The 18,521-nt window shown below is 41.7% G+C and overlaps 1 protein-coding gene across 2 annotated transcripts in view; it reads left to right on the top strand.

Moving 5' to 3' along the window:
- LOC109918601 (rho guanine nucleotide exchange factor 10-like protein) overlaps nt 1-18,521 on the top strand; it is a 184,708-nt gene that overhangs the window by 31,033 nt on the left and 135,154 nt on the right. For both annotated transcript variants that reach the window (XM_048615132.1, XM_048615131.1), the window contains exon 2: nt 1,582-1,669. In XM_048615132.1, coding sequence (XP_048471089.1) covers nt 1,633-1,669 — 37 coding nt within the window. In that variant the 5' untranslated portion in view covers nt 1,582-1,632. The remainder of the gene's footprint in view (nt 1-1,581; nt 1,670-18,521) is intronic.

Genomic DNA, 18,521 nt, shown 5'->3' with positions numbered 1-18,521 from the left:
TGAAGAGGTTATTAGTGCCAATCTTCTAAGGACTTTCAATGGAAGGAAAGATTATCAATTTGAAATGGAAGAGGTGGGGAAGTGACAAATCCAATTATTGGTCAATTGAAGCACATTTCCTGTTAGAATTGAATGACCAATGCCAGTACTATGAATAAATCATCCACTTCGCAGATATTGGAAAGCTTTTGCCTTCTTTGTAACCCAGAAGTAGTAACTTCAGGAAAGGAAACAAGAAAATTGAGGGAAATATGCGTTGTACTCCTTTGATTTGTTCCCCTCCCAACCATTCACGTCCTGACTTGGAAATATATTGCCGTTCCTTCAGTGTCACAGAGTCAAAATCTTAGAACTCCCTCATTAACGGCATTGTGGGTCTACCTGCAGAACCAGGTCTTCAGTGGTTCAAGAGGCAGCACAGTGGCTCCGTGGTTAGCACTGCTGCCTCACAGCCCCGGGACTTGAGTTTGATTCCAGCCTCAGGCCTTCTCATTAGTGTGCATGGGTTAAGATTGTGTGGAGTTTGTACAATCTCCCCGTGTCTGTGTGGATTTCCTGTGGATGCTCTGGTTTCCTTCCATGGTCCAAAGATACGCAGGTTAGATGGATTGGCCATACTAAATTGCCCATAGTGTCCCAGGAGGTGCAGACTAGGTGGATTAGCCATGCAGGGTTACAGGGATAGAGTCGGGGAGTGAGTCTGGGCAGGATGTTATTCGGAGGACTCAGTGTGGACTCAATAGGTCGAATAGCCTGCTTCCATTCTGTAGGGATTCTATGATTCTAAGAAGGCAGGTCATCACTGCTTTCTCAAGGAGGATGAAGGGAAGACAATAAATGGTGGCCAGCTAGCAATGTCCATTTTCCAAAGGTGAATTTAAAAAAAAACAAAAATCCCTTTTTAATAGGATCCAATAAAGAGCAGTTGTGTAGAACCTCATGTCCCAGTGATCTAATGAAAAAACAATTTGGGAACATCATGATTTTTCACAGAAGCAATGTTAACTGAGCGGCCCACTGGATATTGCCAGGCAGGACCTAGACAACTTCATTTTTGTCATCCTTGTTGAGTTCACTGATCCTGGCTTAGGCAGTTTCCAAAGTATTTCATTTTATCCCAGTAGCCTTGAGCAGGATGGGTAGGGAAAGAAAATAAGTGAGATACCACTGTTGACAAACTGATTTCCAAGTTGGCAACAATTACCAGTCTGCTGTTGTGCCCAATAGTGATGCACTTAAGCACAATATGCCGTGTGTTGGAATGTGAAAATGTATGTGTTTGATGTGACTCACTTTGTGGTGGAATTACTTACCAACCCGGTATAAATGGTCACTTCTGGCTAGGTATTGAGGGCCAACTATGTAACTACTCTAATGTCAAGTCAAAACCTTTTTAGAGGAATCAAGATTATCCTGTAATATGTGAAGCTTGCTTGTTCTGGTCATCTATGGCAGATTTCACTACTATCACTATTGTGCGGCTGGCTTGTACAGTGTGTAGCTTGCTTCATAAGTCAGGGTTCTTCACGGGTTGTACTTAAGAATAATATAAAATAATAATACAGTGGCTTTTACTAACAGGAAGGGCCTGGGATTTTCTTGCTGATGTGACAGAAGGCAGTATATTGTGGAATGGCTTCCATGGAATCACCTCCTTTCCAGCCAGAAGGTAAGATATTGCTGACTTTTGTCCCCATCTACTCTGATATACCATTGAGGGTTATAGGGAGAGGTGATGACATGATGCTAGGGTCAATGGATGTGTGATCCAAAAGCCCAGCCTAATCACCTAGGACATGAGTTCAATTCCCATCATGACCTTACTGTGGAGTTCAAAGCTAGTCTGGTGGCTGCTTTGAAACCTAACGGGTAACTGGTCTGTCTTATTTATAACTCCAGACCCACAGCAATGTTCTTGATGCTTAAATGACGAAGCAAGCCAGTTAGTTCGAGGGCAGTTATGGAATGAGTGACAGGTGCTGGCCTTACCAGTGACCAGTGACAGAATAAAGAAGCAAAGATCATTGTTTATGAAACATGAGTATGAATGTGCTGAGGGATAGGTTTCCCCCTTTGCACTACAATACACTGGGGTAGGACAGCATTGTAAAATATTTGCCTGTAGATCTCCAGAGGCAGGATTTATCAACTTAGAGGTGTTTTTGTTTCACACCAGAGGCAAGTGGTGGCAAAAATGAATGGAGTCAGAGTTATTATCTTATTATCAGAGCTACCATTTTAATTGTGTCATAAGTAGACTGTGCTGGCTCATAATCTCTTCTCCAGAATGGATCTATTGGAAATGTGCTCCCCAAGCATGCCCATAAATGTTTCATTTTAAATGTGTAACATAAAGGAAAGAAATTCCACCTAGTAGAGTGGAGTTTGGGAAAATAGTTGACATTGTTTAAGCTACTGCGTCCGTACCAACGTACAGCCTTGTGTAAAATTCCTTCTTCAGGTGGATTGTCATTATTCCTTGATCTTGCTCAGAGTTATAAAAGCCTCATTATAGCCCCAAATTTAAATTTGTTACCCACTGAGAATGACCTGCAGTTTACAATGCATCCTTGATCTATGCTAGGCTTGCACTTATTGACTGTAGGAAATCAAGGACGTGAAGAAAAGGTTATAATAAATCTCTAATTACAAATTAAAATTGAAGACATTTTGATGACAATTAGATTGGAAGCAAAGTTCCCTGTTATCTTCATTGATTTGTTATAGGAGGATGAAGATATCCAAAGGCAGGGGTCAAGCCGTAGGATAGGAGAACTGTTTTGCACATGTCATTAACTGAATATCTATCTGTACAACACCAGGTATAGTTAGCTGACAGTGTTGAAGAACTGTCCACATGGTTAGAGATTCAATAATGTGCAGTAACTGTTCTGCCAGTAACAATAACTCAAGTTATGGCACCAAATCCGTCTAGGTCATCGCAAGTAGTACAATTCAAATTGGAATATACATATGTATCAAACAGGTGCCTACTGCATTATTCAGCAAGACCTGGTGATTCATTACTTTATTCATTGAACATGAGGCATTGCATTGCTCACCAAAGTACATGGTGTCATTGTGGTTAAATTTAATGGTGTTCTTTGAAGAAATAGTTAAGTGCCTTAACATTGGAAATAAAGTGGACTTTCAAACAGCATTGTGTGTGTGTGTGTGTGTGTGTGTGAGTGTGCGCGTATGTAAATGAGTATTCATCTAACTTATCCCAGTATGAGAGTCATTTCCAAAGCTGGTATAACTGCAGTGAGGAAGAGTTTCCAGCTTTTGTGCACCATGCACAATAAGTACACTGTTATGAATTTTGAGTTACACAAGATATTCTCTTGGCTTGACACCATCCAGGGCAAAGCAGCCCACTTGATTGGTATTACATCCACAAGCATCCACTCCCTCCACCACCGACACTCACTAGCAGCAGTGAGTACTATCTACAAGATGCACTGCGGAAATTCACCAAAGATCCTTAGACAGCACCTTCCAAACCCACGACCACTTCCATCTAGGAGGACAAGGGCAGTAGATACATGGGAATACAAATTCATACAATTTACCCTCCAAGCCACTCACTGTCCTGACTTGGAACTATATTGCCGTTCCCTCACTGTTGCTGGGTCAAAATCCTGGAATTCCCTCCCTAAGGGCACTGTGGGTCAACCCAGAGCAGTGGTCTGCAGCGGTTCAAGAAGGCAACTCATCACCACCTTCTCAATGGCAACTAGAGATGGGCAATAAATGCTGGCCAGAAAGACATCTCACAAAAATGTATAAATAAAAAAAACTACCCTAAGTAGACACATGCACTGTATGATCAGAGTTCAAATATTTACTAGTCAAATATCTACTCATACAATGATAGCATGACCTGAGAGAACTAGAACAGATATTCCGTGTTGAGTTTCATTGAATGTAGCCATTGAAACATATTGAGCTGAATTATTCTCTTGGCACAGAGCCGCATTTCACTGTGTAGCGATACGTTGATTTTTTTTTAGGAAATCAGATTTTAGCATATATTTCTGACACCTACCATCTTCTTCTGACATTTTTACGGGTTGGGAATTTTTAATTTGCTGCACACTGTTGAGGTTGGGTCTCCCCATTTTATAAGATTTCCTCATGCACATCATTTTCATCTGATGATGCATATTGTTGGAAGCCCAATAGAAACATGGCAGTTTTGAGAGTTCAGGAAGAAAGTGGAAGCCCTGCTCAGGAGTCAGGAGTGTTCTGAAAACTTGGTGTTTTCAAACCTTCACATGTCACTGTTAACTCCTGTGTTGTAGTGTAAATGTGATTTTTATGCAGTGATTCAAAAGTGAGCTGGCTTTTATGTCGATCTGCATTGTGCAATTGTTCACATGCATTGCAGTAATGGAAAGTACAATAATTGTAAGAAAAAGAATAAAATAAAACCTATCCTATGCGCTTTTTATGCTTAATCAATTGGGCTGGCAGTATTTTGCCTGGCTCCTGAGAACTGTATGTAGAGCTTATTGAGTGAGTGGTTATGGAGGATATGTGAGGGGCAGAGGGGTTGCGTAGGGATTGCATTGATTGTTATGAGGAATGTGAGATAAAATGGAGCGTGGGTGAGGGATTGAGGTAAAGAGGGTCTTTAAATGATAGAGTTGGGCTGCTGTTTTGGTGAACCAGGGAGGACTTTCTAATGAGTACACCTCCACATCCACACTTTTCATTCCTGCATACAAAAGGCATTACAAACCTCATCTTCATGTGAAAACATGAAAATCACTCTTAAAGTGAGACATGGAGTGCATTTTGCAAGCTGTAGAAGTGTCCAAGGTTGGGTTTTTCAAAGTCCAGATGAAAATTCTATCCATTGTGTTCAAATATTCAAATATCAAGCACATTCTTCCTCATTTTGATTCTGGCAGATACAGATGAGAAGTTTGTGCCACGTCTACTGCACAGCTCTCAATGACAGAGAGCAATCTCGAAGTATCAAACAGGATAGTTCTTCCTATTGTCCAAGACCATTTCTATGACTATTAACCTTTGATAAGTCTTTGCAACAGTTTCAAGTTGTGGATTTTCCCTGTTATTGAAGTTGCAACACTTCTTTTCACTTCTGGCTCTATAACCTGCTCTGAGGCTACGGCAGACTTTTAAAGTGCCTGCAGCGATGCAGCCAAATTCTGGCCATGCGTCGATGAGCTTGTGGATCTTGCCTGCTCTCCAAAAAGAATGTGCTTGGGAAACAGGAAGAGTTTGACAGAGGTTGACTGCACGCCCTTCCTGCCCAACTGTGCTTGCCAATGGAATGATTGTCCATAATGCCACACTTGTAGATCAGGGTTTGCAGCTTCATCCTGCAGAAATATAGAAAGAACTTCCCTGCATATAGCAACTTCCAGCCAACCCAGGACATCCCAAAATCCTCCCCAATCAAGGAAATAATTTGTGATGTGTTCACAGCTGTAATGTAGAAAGTGTGGCAGACAATTTACCGACCATGAACAGCAAAGTGTTTCAGAAAGTGTATAAAGTGTTTCAATGATAAATAATGATGAAAAAACCCTACTGCAATTCTGTGATGTAGCACCATTAGATGTTTAATGTTTACCTGGGAGGGTAGATGGTACCTTGGTTTAATGTAATATACAAAAGAGACACCTCTGACAGTGCGGCACTGCATTAGCATTGCATTGAGGTGTTTACTCAGCTTTGCTGCTCTAGTCTCTGGAGTCAGACCAGATCTTAAAAATCTTCTGACTCTGACAAAAGAACAACAACTGAGCCAAGACTGACCCCATAGTAATCTTCTGAAGGGGAAAGATTTCACCACGTTGCAGACTGAGTGCTCAGAAGACTGCTATTGCATATGTCTGCTTGGCTCAGAAACATTGGTATCAATGGCAGACTGAGTGATATTTGGAAAGGAAAGAGCAAATCTGGATTTTACATCGGTCACTTATATTCCAAGTACTTTGATGTGTTTTGCAGCTCTTGTTATAACATCATTGCCACCACATCAGGAGTCCAGACTTATCCCTGCAAGGAGACAACATTAGATCTTTGGTAACTGCTGCCAACTAGCGGGCACTCCAAACCCAATCCACAATGTACGATATTTCTAATAGTAATATCTATGTAACTCTTAATTACATGCCTTAAATTTTGAATCAATAACATCTTTTTTTTGAAATGCCATGGCTTATCCTATTACCAAATACAATGAATTGCCGGCAATTTCAAAGTATGTATAAAAGATTACAATGAAAAAAATACACAGTTGATTAAAGATAGTCGTTTTAAAATCTTATGAGCATCCTACTGATTTATCCTGTCTATACAGTGTGGAGCTGGAGGAGCACAGCAGGTCAAGCAGCATCAGAGGATCAGGAAAGTTGACGTTTTGGGCCTGGACCCTTCGTCAAGTCCTGCTCCTCTGATGCTGCCTGACCTACTGTGTTCTTCAACACTGTACTGACTCTGACTCCAACATCTGCAGTTCTTGCTATCTCCTACTGATTTACCCTGAGCATTCTGATGGGAAACTACTGGAATTACCTTGAAGTTCCACACCAGTTTCTATCAGTGTGGCACAAGCAATAAGTGAGTTTACTTTCAGCTCGACCCTTTTCTTCTGAAGGTGCCTCTTTACACTTAGTTTTGCATTCGCAGACATCAGTTATCCTTCACTATCTTTGACACGTGTTTAAATAAGGTACTGGACTCTTGGGGCCATACTAACCAAGCACAATTCTGGTTACCAGTAGGTATCATTCACAGATAGCAGGATGGGGGGCCATTACTGATTCTTTCTTTCCCCGTGAAGTACTGAGGTCAACTGTAGCACCCCAACTACTGCTGTGATCACATTCAGGTAACTTCAGTCCAGACTGTGGATGGATGTTTCCACTGTATGGCTTACTGGCCTAGAATTCAACAATGGAATTAAAAGGCCCCTGTAACTGGATATTACTCAAGATGCACAAGCTGCAATTATGGTCCAGATTTTACCTGAGTTTCAGGCATCTTGTTTATGCTAAAACACTTTTTGAGTTTAAAATGTTTTGTCCACCAAGTTGCCATTAATTCTGGTGGTTATGGCATTGCTGAGGGCAACAGGGCATTTGGGACCTTGCAGAATAACTGGACCCAAAGTTTATATCAGGAAGGATTTATTAAGCTGGAGATGGTTAAGAAAAGATTTACCAGAATGTTGCCGGGAATGGAAGGTTTGAGTTATAAGGAGAGGCTGGGACTATTTTCACTGGAGTGTAGGAGGTTGAGGGTTGACCTTATAGAGTTTTATAAAATCCTGAGGGGCATAAGTAAGGTGAATGACAGGTATCTTTTCTCTAGGGTGGTGGATTTCAAGACTATGTGGCATATTTTTAAGGTGAGAGGAGAAAGATTTAAAAAAAGACATGAAGGGCAGTTTTTTTACACAGAGGGTGGTTGTGTGTGGAATGAACTTGCAGAGGAAGTGGTGGATGTAGGTACAGTTACAATATGTAAAAGACTTTTAGATAGGTACATAAGAAAGATTTGGAGGGATATGGGCCAAGTGCAGGCAGGTGGGACTAGTTTAGTTTGGGATTATGGTTGGCATGGACTGGTTGGACCGAAGGGCCTGTTTCGACGCGGTATGACTCTATGACTCTTTAACCAATGAAATTTATAAAATCCGAAATAACCACTGGAGAACACCACAAATTGGGGTGGCTAATTTAAATATCAAAACGACAAAGCAAAGAATAGAAGGACTGGATTAAGGATGAAAGATAGAGACGCAAATGTAAAGTTTCTTAAAAAGTGACATTTGGAAAATGTCCAGCAGTAAAGAAATGAGACTTTACGCTTGTTAAATTGTTCATTTTCTGAGCAAGAAAGATTGTTTGCAAGTCATCAAGTCATTAAAAGGGTGTGCATCCTGTCTAATTACTATACTTGACTTTCAGGACTAGGTTTAAAAAGCAATTAATTGACAAATGTAGAAACTGAACATCATGCTGGTGGTTATGTAATCATTTTCACAATACAAATGGCAGAGTGTTGTTAATCATCCAACAACTTGTGGTGACATGTTATTCAGAATGCATTACTTCCTCATCATGAATCATTGGCAGATTTGCATATTATAATGGCATGAGTCGTTCAAATACATTTACTTTTCCAGGAAAATCTCAACCACAGCATTAGTCCTTTAATCTCCACAGGCAGACACACACACACACATGCACATACACACTTAAAATAAGCACCAAGCATTGGGAAGGCCATTGTAATGGCTGCCTTAATGCCTCTACTGACGGGTGCACTACTCAGTGTGCAAGTGATCTTTACATTATGACAAATATCCACATTCACGTTCTGTTATGTACTTAGATGGTCGTAGCTGTGACCATGGTGGGTACACTGTTATTGATCTAAGCATCATGCTAACAAGCAGAATGAAATCCACTACACGTTATCACTATTCTTGAAGGATGGAGACTTCACATGAGAATGTGCTCCATAATGCCTTGGATTTCATTTTAATCCTGTTTGCCTGAGTGAGTATTGATATTTGGCAAGCATGAGCCAATGGCTTCTGGAGATAAAATAGAAAATTGGTGGTGAATGGGAGCCGAGCTGTATTTCGTGGGAGCTGACATCACATCCGACCCTGCAGGGAAGATCCGCCTTGAACAATAGGCCAAAACATTTCTCTGCATGAAGTCAGGGGAAGTTATTGGACCAGCCTTGTATGTAGCATAGTTTCATGCAGAAAAAGACATTGCTTGTATTCCAGAGAACACTGGGATTCTTTCTTTAGAATCTAGAATCTTGACACAGGGTTGCCCAATTCAGCTGAAAACAGTTGATCTACAGTCAGGCCTCAATGATGGGTAATGCAGCACACAATCCTATTTGTTAGGAAGGCTGCACTAACTCACCAGTGAAATTTTTAAAAATTGCATATTTTTCAAAAATTGTGAGGAAACTGCTTTGTCAATCTAATTAACAAATATACATGGTGTACTATGGGATGTCAGGGGGCTTTAACAAGAGTGTATGAATCATTTTTCCCTGCCTTGGAGATGCCAACTCCTGCTAGCTTCGAGTCCTCCCGAGTTCTCTCTATATGTGCATCAAGGCAGTGAATTTTTGCAGGAAACGTGACTCCTGATCCTCAACCCAGTGTTCACGTGTAGACTTTTCCAGACAGTGGATTATGATCATAAGTGAGAAAACTGGCAGAATTTCCTCTTGTTATCCATGTAGTGCTGAGGCCAACTACAGTTCCCATTCTGTAATCCCCCCCAAATCCCAGGCTCTCCTATTTATACAGCACGCAACAGGGTAACCAAAATCTGTTTGCCTCACCCCTAATCTGTATAATCTATTTTCTGAGGGTGTTTGATAAAGTCCTGGAAAGATTCTGATTTCTTGCCCCCAGTTGACTTGGAAGTGATTTTGTGGGTCAGTTCAAAGTGTGATGTTGCTTTGCCCTGGATCCAATTCACAATGGGCTAAACTCCTAGAGAGAGAAACCACTGGGTTTAAAGGCTCTCAAAGAAAACACAAAGATTGCTGGAAAATCTCAGCAGGTCTGGCAGCATCTGTGGAGAGAAATCTGAGTTAGCTTTTCGGGTCCAGTGACCCTTCGTTAGAACCCAGCAACTTCTGCTTTAGTTTCTGATTTCCAGCATCCTCGGTTCTTCCAGTTTTATATCTTCTGCAGAGTCATACTGGATTTTGAAGCATTAGCTCTCTCCACACATGCTGCCAGACCTGCTGAGTTTCTCTGGCATTCTCTGTGTTTGTTTCAAACTATCTGACATTTTGCTTTGTACAAAGCAGGTGTAATACTAGATGCTTCAGATATGCATGTAATCGCATTAGGATATTTAAAATTGAGACAGTTGGGGGAAATCATTCACATCATTTGAGAGATGCTTCCACGTTAAAGCTAACTCCACCCAGTGATAATGTAAGCCCATGTCTCTGGCACAAACTGGAGGAGGCTGAGGCTATTCTGCATTTGTATGTTTACTACAGCATGTTGTTATAAGGCAGTTATGTGGTGGCTTAAAAAGGAGGAACATTGAAAAGTATGGGCAAAAGTGCAAGAGGGTGAGATTAGTCCTAGTTTGTGTGAAGAAAAACAGCACAGACTTGACAGGCCAAATAACTTGTTTCAGTACCATAAGTCGGTAGTTCTATGATGACTCTGGGCAGGATTGTTTCTTTGTGAGCATGATGTGGAGGTGCCGGTGTTGGAATGGAGTGTGACAAGATCAAAAATCACACGACACCAGGTTATAGTCCAACAGGTTTATTTGAAAACACAAGCTTTCGGAGTTTTGCTCATTCTTCAGGTGTTAGTGAGAGCAATGGTATCAGACACAGAATTTATATGTAAAAGGTCAAAGGGTTATAGAACTGATGCAAATGTGTTGAACGTATCTAAGTTGGCTGTTAAATCTTTAATCAGTTAGAAAGGAGATGCAAGTTTTGATTGATTAATATGCAAATCCCAGAACTTCTTTCAAGTCAGAAGGTGACATCTCAGGTCAGACAATGCATTTTAGGTGTGAGGCCTTGTTTAGAATCGGTCTTTGTTTTAACTTGGAGTTAGACTGGTTTTATTTCCAAAGTAGGAATTTATAAAATGCCACATTGACAGACTGTCTACAAATAGTGTGCTTTTTGAACAAAATAGAATGTATCTGCATTGCAATTCTGCAAATGCAAATTCACCCTGTGTGTGTGCATGTGTGTGTGCGCGTGCACGTGTGTGGGGGTGGGAGAGAGTGTGTGTTTGTGTGTGTGTGTGTGCTTGAGAGAGAATGTGTGTGTGTGTGTGTGTGTGTGAGTGTGTGTGCCTGTGTGTGTGAGATTGTGCGTGTGTGTGCTTGAGAGAGAATGTGTGTATGAGAGATGGTCTGTGTGAGTGTGTGTGTGTGTTTGTGTGAGAGAGTGCGTGTGTGTGTGCGAGTGTATAGTGTGCTGGTGTCACCTGTAGCAGACAGTATGACAACAGTCAAGGACATTCGGCCTCAGATCATTGGGTAAACGTCCTCTAATGGGGACTTTGGGATACAGAACAATGCAGAGTCGCCGAGCAGAGGCTGATAGCCAAGCTCGGTAACCATGACGATGGCCTCAGCCGAGATCTTGGGTTCATGTCGCACTACAGATGATCCCACCACACTATACACTCACACACACATACTCACACACATGCATATACACACACACACTCACATGCGCGCACACACCAAACACACACACACTCCCTCACACACTCTCTCACATACACACACACATGCACATGCACATACACAATCACACACACACTCTCTCTTAAGCACAAGCACAATCACACGCACACACGCGTGCACACACACACACACACACACACACACACACACACACACACCTGGGAACTTGCAGATGTTGGTGTTCCCATGTATCTACTGTCCTTGCCCTTCAAGATGAGAATAGTCATGAATTTCAAAGAATCTGTCTAAGCAGTGTTGGGGAATTTCTGCAGTGCATCTTGTTGATGATACACAATGCTACTACTGAGCATCCGAGTTGGAGGAGTTAACACAGTGGGGAGCTGGAGGAACACAGCAAGCCAGGCAGCATCAGAGGAGCAGGAAAGTTGACGTTTCAGGTTGGGACCCGGCCTGCTGTGTTCCTCCAGCTCCACACTGTGTTGTCTCTGACTCCAGCATCGGCAGTTCTTACTATCTCAGAGTTGGAGGAGTGATTGTTTTTGGATGTGCCAGTCAGGCAAGCTGTTTTAATCTGGAATGTGTCAAGTTTCTTGAGTGTTATTGGAGCAGCACTCATCCAGGCAAGTGGAGAGTATTCAATTATACTCCTGACTTGTGCCTTGCAAATGATGGTCAGGCTTTGAGAACTTGGGAGTGAGTTATTCGCTGCAGGATTCCAAACCTCTTGTTGCCACTGTATTTATATGGCTATTCCAGTTCAGTTTCTTGTCAGTGGTAACCCCCAAGATGTTGATAGTTTGGGGATTCAGTGATGGTATTGCCATTGAGTGTCAGGATACAAAGATTAGATTCTCTCTTGTTGGACATGCAATAAAACATCAGTTGAAGGGAATTGAATAAGTATTTCAAAATGAATGGTATAAAAGGCCAGGAGAAAAGGTGCAGTGTTATAGGATGAGAACAGCTAAGCCCAGTTGAAAGATTAAGAATGGTTTAGGCACAATATTAGCCTGTTTCTGCTGTGTATTCCCTGTGTCTCTGTCTCAGCAAGCCAACTGCCCTCTGAAATGCCTAGCAAGCTACTCAGCTGTTTCAATCATTATAAAGTCTTAACAAAGAAATAAAACTGGATGGACTACCCAGCTTTGACCGAGGCATCAGAAAAGACGATGGCAGAAAGAGCCCTGCTGACCCTGCAAAGTCCTCCTGGGGCTGGTGCCAAAATTGGAGGAGCTGTCTCACAGACTACTCAAGCAACAACCTGATGTAGTCATACTCATGGAATCATACCTTACAGACAGTGTCCCGGACGGCACCATCACCGTTCCTGGATACGTCCTGTCCCACCAGCAGGACAGACCCAACAGAGGTGGCGGCACAGCGGTATACAGTCAGGAGGGAGTTGCCCTCGGAGTCCTCAACGTTGACTCTGGACCCCATGAAGTCTCATGTCTTCAGGTTAAATATGGACAAAGAAACTCCTGCTGATTACCACACACTGTCCTCCCTCAGCTGATGAATCAGCACTCCTTGATGTTGGACAATGGCGCTGGGAGGCAGCATTGCTAACCACTGAGCCACTGTGCTGCCCCCTATCAAATTAAAAGATTTGGAAGTTAAATTAGTAATAGTAATTAATAATAAACTTGTCCCCAACATTCTTCATTCGCCTGATGACATTGACATGGACCTGACCAGAACAGACCCCCCTCAAAATATTTTAAGAAGGCAGCCTAGACCCGAACTTTTTCTTATTTTAAAGGCAAATATGAAGCATCATGTTCCTGATGCAATGCGATTGGTCAAACTACTCGACGTTAAGCAAAACACAATTTATCTAAACATTAGTTAAAATACAAACAAAGGAAGAGGAATTTATAATAACCTAACTCTATTGGACAACTTAACAGAATAATAGATACGGTAACCATTACTAATTAAGAGTTCCAACATAGTAACATTCCATAAACACACCACTTGTCTAAAAGGAAAATTCAGAAACAGATTCTCACATGCAGTTCTCCCATCCAGGAGAAAAAAGCATTATATAAAAAATTCAGAGAGAGTAGCAGCCAGGACACATTCACTGAAGCTTTCAACTCTTTTGAGACCCCAATGGCTTCTGATGCTATTGAGAAACCAAAACCCAGAAATTTGGGTCTGTGAGAGCTGGTCACACCCATTCAGGCTGCTAAAAAAAAACCATGAGGCCTTCCAAGCTGTTTACTCAAATGGTATTAACTAGCCAGCTCGATACCTCTGCCTTACAACCTCACTTAAAAAAAAAGTACAAAATAACTTTTTAAAGTGACAGCATCATCAGAACATTGTATCACACCTTTATCTGATACTGCGGATATTAGGTAAATTGCCTGTCTTGGCACAAGTGCCCATGGTATCCTTTGCTTGTGAGTCTAGACAGTGAGACTTGTCTAGACCTATCAATCAGGATCATGAATCTGCATTTGGAAAGGACAAACGTAGGCACTAAGTGCTGTTGTACTTTAACAGAAACAAGGAGGTAACTTATAATATTTACATGAATGAACACTCCATTTATCATTAACAGTCTAATATCTTTTTATTCTGAAGGATAGCTTCTGTGGATTTTTAAAAGCAATGCAGAGTAATTACTGGAAAGCTCTGCTTTGATATTTCCATTTTCAGTGTCGCTAATCATTATTGTGTGTAACATTAAAATAAACATCTGTACGGGAATGTCAACATTAACCTAAAAGGTAAACCCAGTTTTTAGTTGATCACTCCCTAGTGAAACATAGAGGTGACGATATCCCCAGACTGGATCATCAGTCTCTGCTGGGTTACCTTTGATGTTGATGGACAGGTCTAACTTGGCCTTGTTGGGTGACAGAGAGGAAAATTGAACCAATTGCAGGTCCAGATTAACATCCAGTGATTGCTGTTAATAACAAGTTCTGCACTCATGCCAGTGTCGGGCTATGCTGTGATGTCACATGCATTCGAGTAGCCAGTGACACCGACTGGGCTCTTACACAAAGAGGGATGGTAAGTGCAATAGTTACCCTCAAAAATGAAACAGAAAAATTGGAAGGGTAAAGAAACCCCTCAAATGCTGAGTATCATTTAGTGCTTAAAATGTTTCAATTCAAAAGGACTGCCAGAAAACCCAGGCAGAGCTGTGAGGCTGTGTTTCAGTAAAGTATTCTTTCTAATAGTGCATCGGATTCTTTGGCTGGCTCTGATAAACTTGTTGACAAAGCGAGGGAGTTGATGCCTGGAAAATTCTGGACTGGAAATTGTCTCTTGGTGGATCATTGACTTCCCGTGAAAGGTCATCATCAGATGTAACGGTGGAAACATTTTCCAGAAAGAGGTTGAGCAAGACCATCTGTTTCTGATTAATCTTTTAGCTGCTGAAGAACAAAAACAAAAAGCCTTAGTGACTGCCAGTTGTTGGTGACAGTGAACAGAAGAGTGATTGTTTTTAAATATGTAATGGGGAACATTTTTGTTTGGGGGGAGTTTCAAACAGTTAAAATGTGAAGCCATTATTAGGTGTTCAACCTCCAAACAAGAAAAGTCTTCTCTGACTCTGGATGATCTAAGTGATTATTGGAAGTTTTTGCATCTCAGTGTTTATGGTACTCTGCCACTGGTGAGCCAGTTTTGAAAAACATAATTTTCCCTTTTTCTTGTTGATTTTCTCCTTATCTGCTTTTCTCAAAGGCATGGTCAAAATACAATTTCATAGAAGTCATCTAACCCTACCCCTAACCTTATCACAGCCATTAGCCCTCGTCCATTAGTTGCCTTCTGCATTTGAGCCCTCACTTATCACTGCAACCAAGGCAGATTTATAACTTACATTTAACACCCACCTGTTTGACAGGAGTCACCAAATGGGGATTAAGAAATTTCTTGTTCTGTCTGCCCCTTTCCTTTCCATGGGTGCAGAGGGTGTGTCATGCCCCTCCAGTTGGTTTTATGGAGGCCACGTAATTTAGCATTGACAGAATTGAACCTTGACTCTACTTGGGCTATACAGATCACCTACTGCACTGCTTTAACTAGCTCGCACAGGTTCCACGGCGCCCGGTCCTAGCCTTGTATGCCTTGGCATCGCAAGCGCACATCTAAATACTGCCAAAATGTTCTGAAGATTTCAGCCTCTACCACCATTACATTCCCAATGCTTTATTAGAAATGTTGCATTTCGACATGTTGGAGGTGCTTGTAGCACAGTGGTAATGTCCCTTCCTCTGAGCAAGGAGGATAATGTTCAAGTCCCATCTGCTCCAGCGGTACGTGATAACATCTCTGAACAAGTTGATTAGAAAATACCTTCCAGTGTGTTGAATTGGGTTACAGCAGCTACCTAGTGTGCATTGAGTTGTTTAGATACAATCTGTGAGTATCTGTGCACGTGCTGCAATCACTGTGATACTGGCTCAATATGAATGGGTCAGCTTCAGGGGATACCACAAGTGTCTGAAAAAGCTGGAAAGTCTGTAGACATCCTCCTGAACTTAAAAGCATCATTTTTCTTTTTGTTTTATTCCCTTTCGCCGCCCAACAGCTGGGAAGGGACGCCATGTGGCAGGAGGTTCCTGGCAGTGGGGCAATGGAAAAGCCGGGTCTGTGGGAGAGAGGGACAAGAAGCCAGTGGAAATCGAGGAGCCAGTTTGTGATCAGCCAAGTGGAGATTGAAAGCTTCCTTGAGGAGTTAGGGAACGTTCCTACTCCTCCCAGTCTGCAAGGAGAACCAAAGAAGACATCTAATTTTTGGAGCCAGCATTTCCTTCTTTCCTTTCATTGGTAGCATTGTTTAACATCATTTAGCACACTTTCCTTCACTGCTCAGATCTTTGAGTATGGGATTTGAGACATCATTTTGAGGTTGTACAGGACGTTGGCAAGACCTCTTCTGGAGTATTTTGTTGATTCTGGTTGCCATGTTATAGGAAGACTATTACGAACCTGGACAGTGTTCAGAAGAGATTTACCAGGAGGATTGGAGTTATAAGAAGAGGCTGGATAGGCTGGGACCTTTTTTCACTGGAGCGTAGGAGGCTGAGGGGTGATCATTTAGAGGTTTATAAAATCATGAGGGGCTCAGATAAGGTGAATGCAGGTATTTCTTCCTTATGGTGAGGGATTTCAAGACGAGGGGGCATATTTTTAAGGTGAGAGGAGAAAGATTTAATGAAGACATGAGGGGCAATTTTTTTACCCAGAGTGGTTCGAGTAGAATGAACTTTCAGAGATAGTGGTGGATGCGGGTACAGTTACAACGTTTAAAAGACATTGAGATAAATACATGAATAAGAAATGTTTGTAGGGGTGTGGACCAAGTGCAGGCAGGTGGGACTAGTTTAGTTTGGGATTGTGGTCAACCGTGGACTGGTTGGACAAAAGGGTCTGTTTCCGTGCTATATGACTCTATGATTACTTTTCTTAACCACTGAGAAATCTGTGTAGCAACAGTGAATTTTAAATCAGGCTCCCTATTCCAATGAGAGAGCACACTTTGAAAATGTTCATTATGTTTAGCCTCTTGATAGTGGAACATTTTTGCACCACAAGATCTATTAATGTGGGTAAAAAAAATCTGGCGGCCTCAGTGTGCTCTGTGTTAGGGAGTGTTTCTATATTAAGTATTAACTCTGACCTGTCCCTGAACTGCTGCCCATTGTTGGGGGTGGTGGTCACAGAGTCATAGAGGTCTACTGCACAGAACAAGGTCCTTTGGCCCATCGAGTCTGTGCCAGTCAAAAACCCACCCCAACTATTCTCATCCCATTTGCCAGCGCCCAGTCCTAGCCTTGTATGCCTTGGCATCGCAAGTGCACATCTAAATACTGCCAAAATGTTCTGAAGATTTCAGCCACTACCACCTTTACAGGCAGTGAGATCCAGATTTCCACCGCTGTCTGGGTGAAAAAGGTTTCTTCACATTCCCCTCTAAACTTCCTGCCCCTTACCTTAGTTCTCTTATACACTATATATACTATGTTTCACTCCCTTCCCTCTCCAAGGTCTTTGTGGTTTAAGGGCAAGTCTGTCCAATGTGTTTACTTACAATTATGTACCTGTACAGTGAAATCTAGGTGTTTATTGATGATGCTGGAGATATTTGGGTTGGATTTGGGTGGATGTCGTTGTGTGCACTGACTGCCATCTTTGATCAGCGTTGGATCCTGGACCCTGAGTTAGGATGAACACAGTTGTTGCATGGGCCAATACTTATGCAGACTAAACATTTGAACGGTGGTTAGAAAAACCAGGAGGGTCTCACCACATAGTGTTCAGCCTTCTGCCGGTGGGACACTCGGACAATTTACAAACTGTTCTGCCTCCAAGCATCCTTGATTGTTGCATTTGATATATTCATCCCTGAGAACGATTGATTAGAAAGCAAGCTAGCACTCACTTACCAACTGGATAATTCTTCAGTTATCATTCAAACATTTTTTTGCCCACCTCCAAAATTTTTGTAACTAATAAGCCAAAACTATTTAAAACAAATTGAACAAACGCATAATTCAATTTGAATATCCAGTAAAACTTCTCCTGGATTTTTTGGAGTAGTTTCTGGGAGATTAATCTTTCATTCCTGGAGATTCCAGGACAGTGTGGGGTGTGTCGCCATCCTTGTGTGTGTGCGTGCTTCTGTGCGTGACAGTCTTTATTGAAGAGTATTTAGTCACACCCTAATAAAAGGAAGAAGCACTTCATTATGTAGAACTATGTCATGTTTAAAAATAAAACCACAATCCTGTTCCTGAACAATTTAGAAACCTTTCTTAAAATGTGTATAATGGGAGAATGCCTTGCAGAAGAGCTTAAGTTTTCCTTTTATTCCTGAAATAATACCAAAACTGATCATCGCATAAATGAGTCTCATTAATTTGTTCATAGGAGAAACCAGAAGAAACCTCGTAACAATTGGCTGATGAGTCTAAACAGTGCAAGGCAGCATTAAACAGATTAAATAGCAGGTAACATATTTGCCAAACAGAATGCACAAAGGTCACCCTGAAGCTTTACAGTCAAGTTTCAGATGGAGAACTGCATCCAGTCTGGTCACTATGACACAGCAGTTGCATTGAGGCAGAGCAGAGAACACTTGCATTAATCTGAGAGGGAAGAATTATGAGCAAAGATACAAGGCCTTGAGGTTTCAGCTTTGTCAAGCGATACCTCAAGACAGAACTTTGGAGATATGGGATAATGCAAACCTAAAAGAATATTTTCAGATCTGGCAGTATAACAGGACTCAGGTACTGTGTTTGTGTCTGCACTGTGAAGGACAGTTTTGGG

Source organism: Rhincodon typus, chromosome 31, assembly GCF_021869965.1.
Source record: "Rhincodon typus isolate 14 chromosome 31, sRhiTyp1.1, whole genome shotgun sequence".
Taxonomy (NCBI): Eukaryota; Metazoa; Chordata; class Chondrichthyes; order Orectolobiformes; family Rhincodontidae; genus Rhincodon; species Rhincodon typus.
This window is presented reverse-complemented; position numbering and strand designations above follow the sequence as displayed.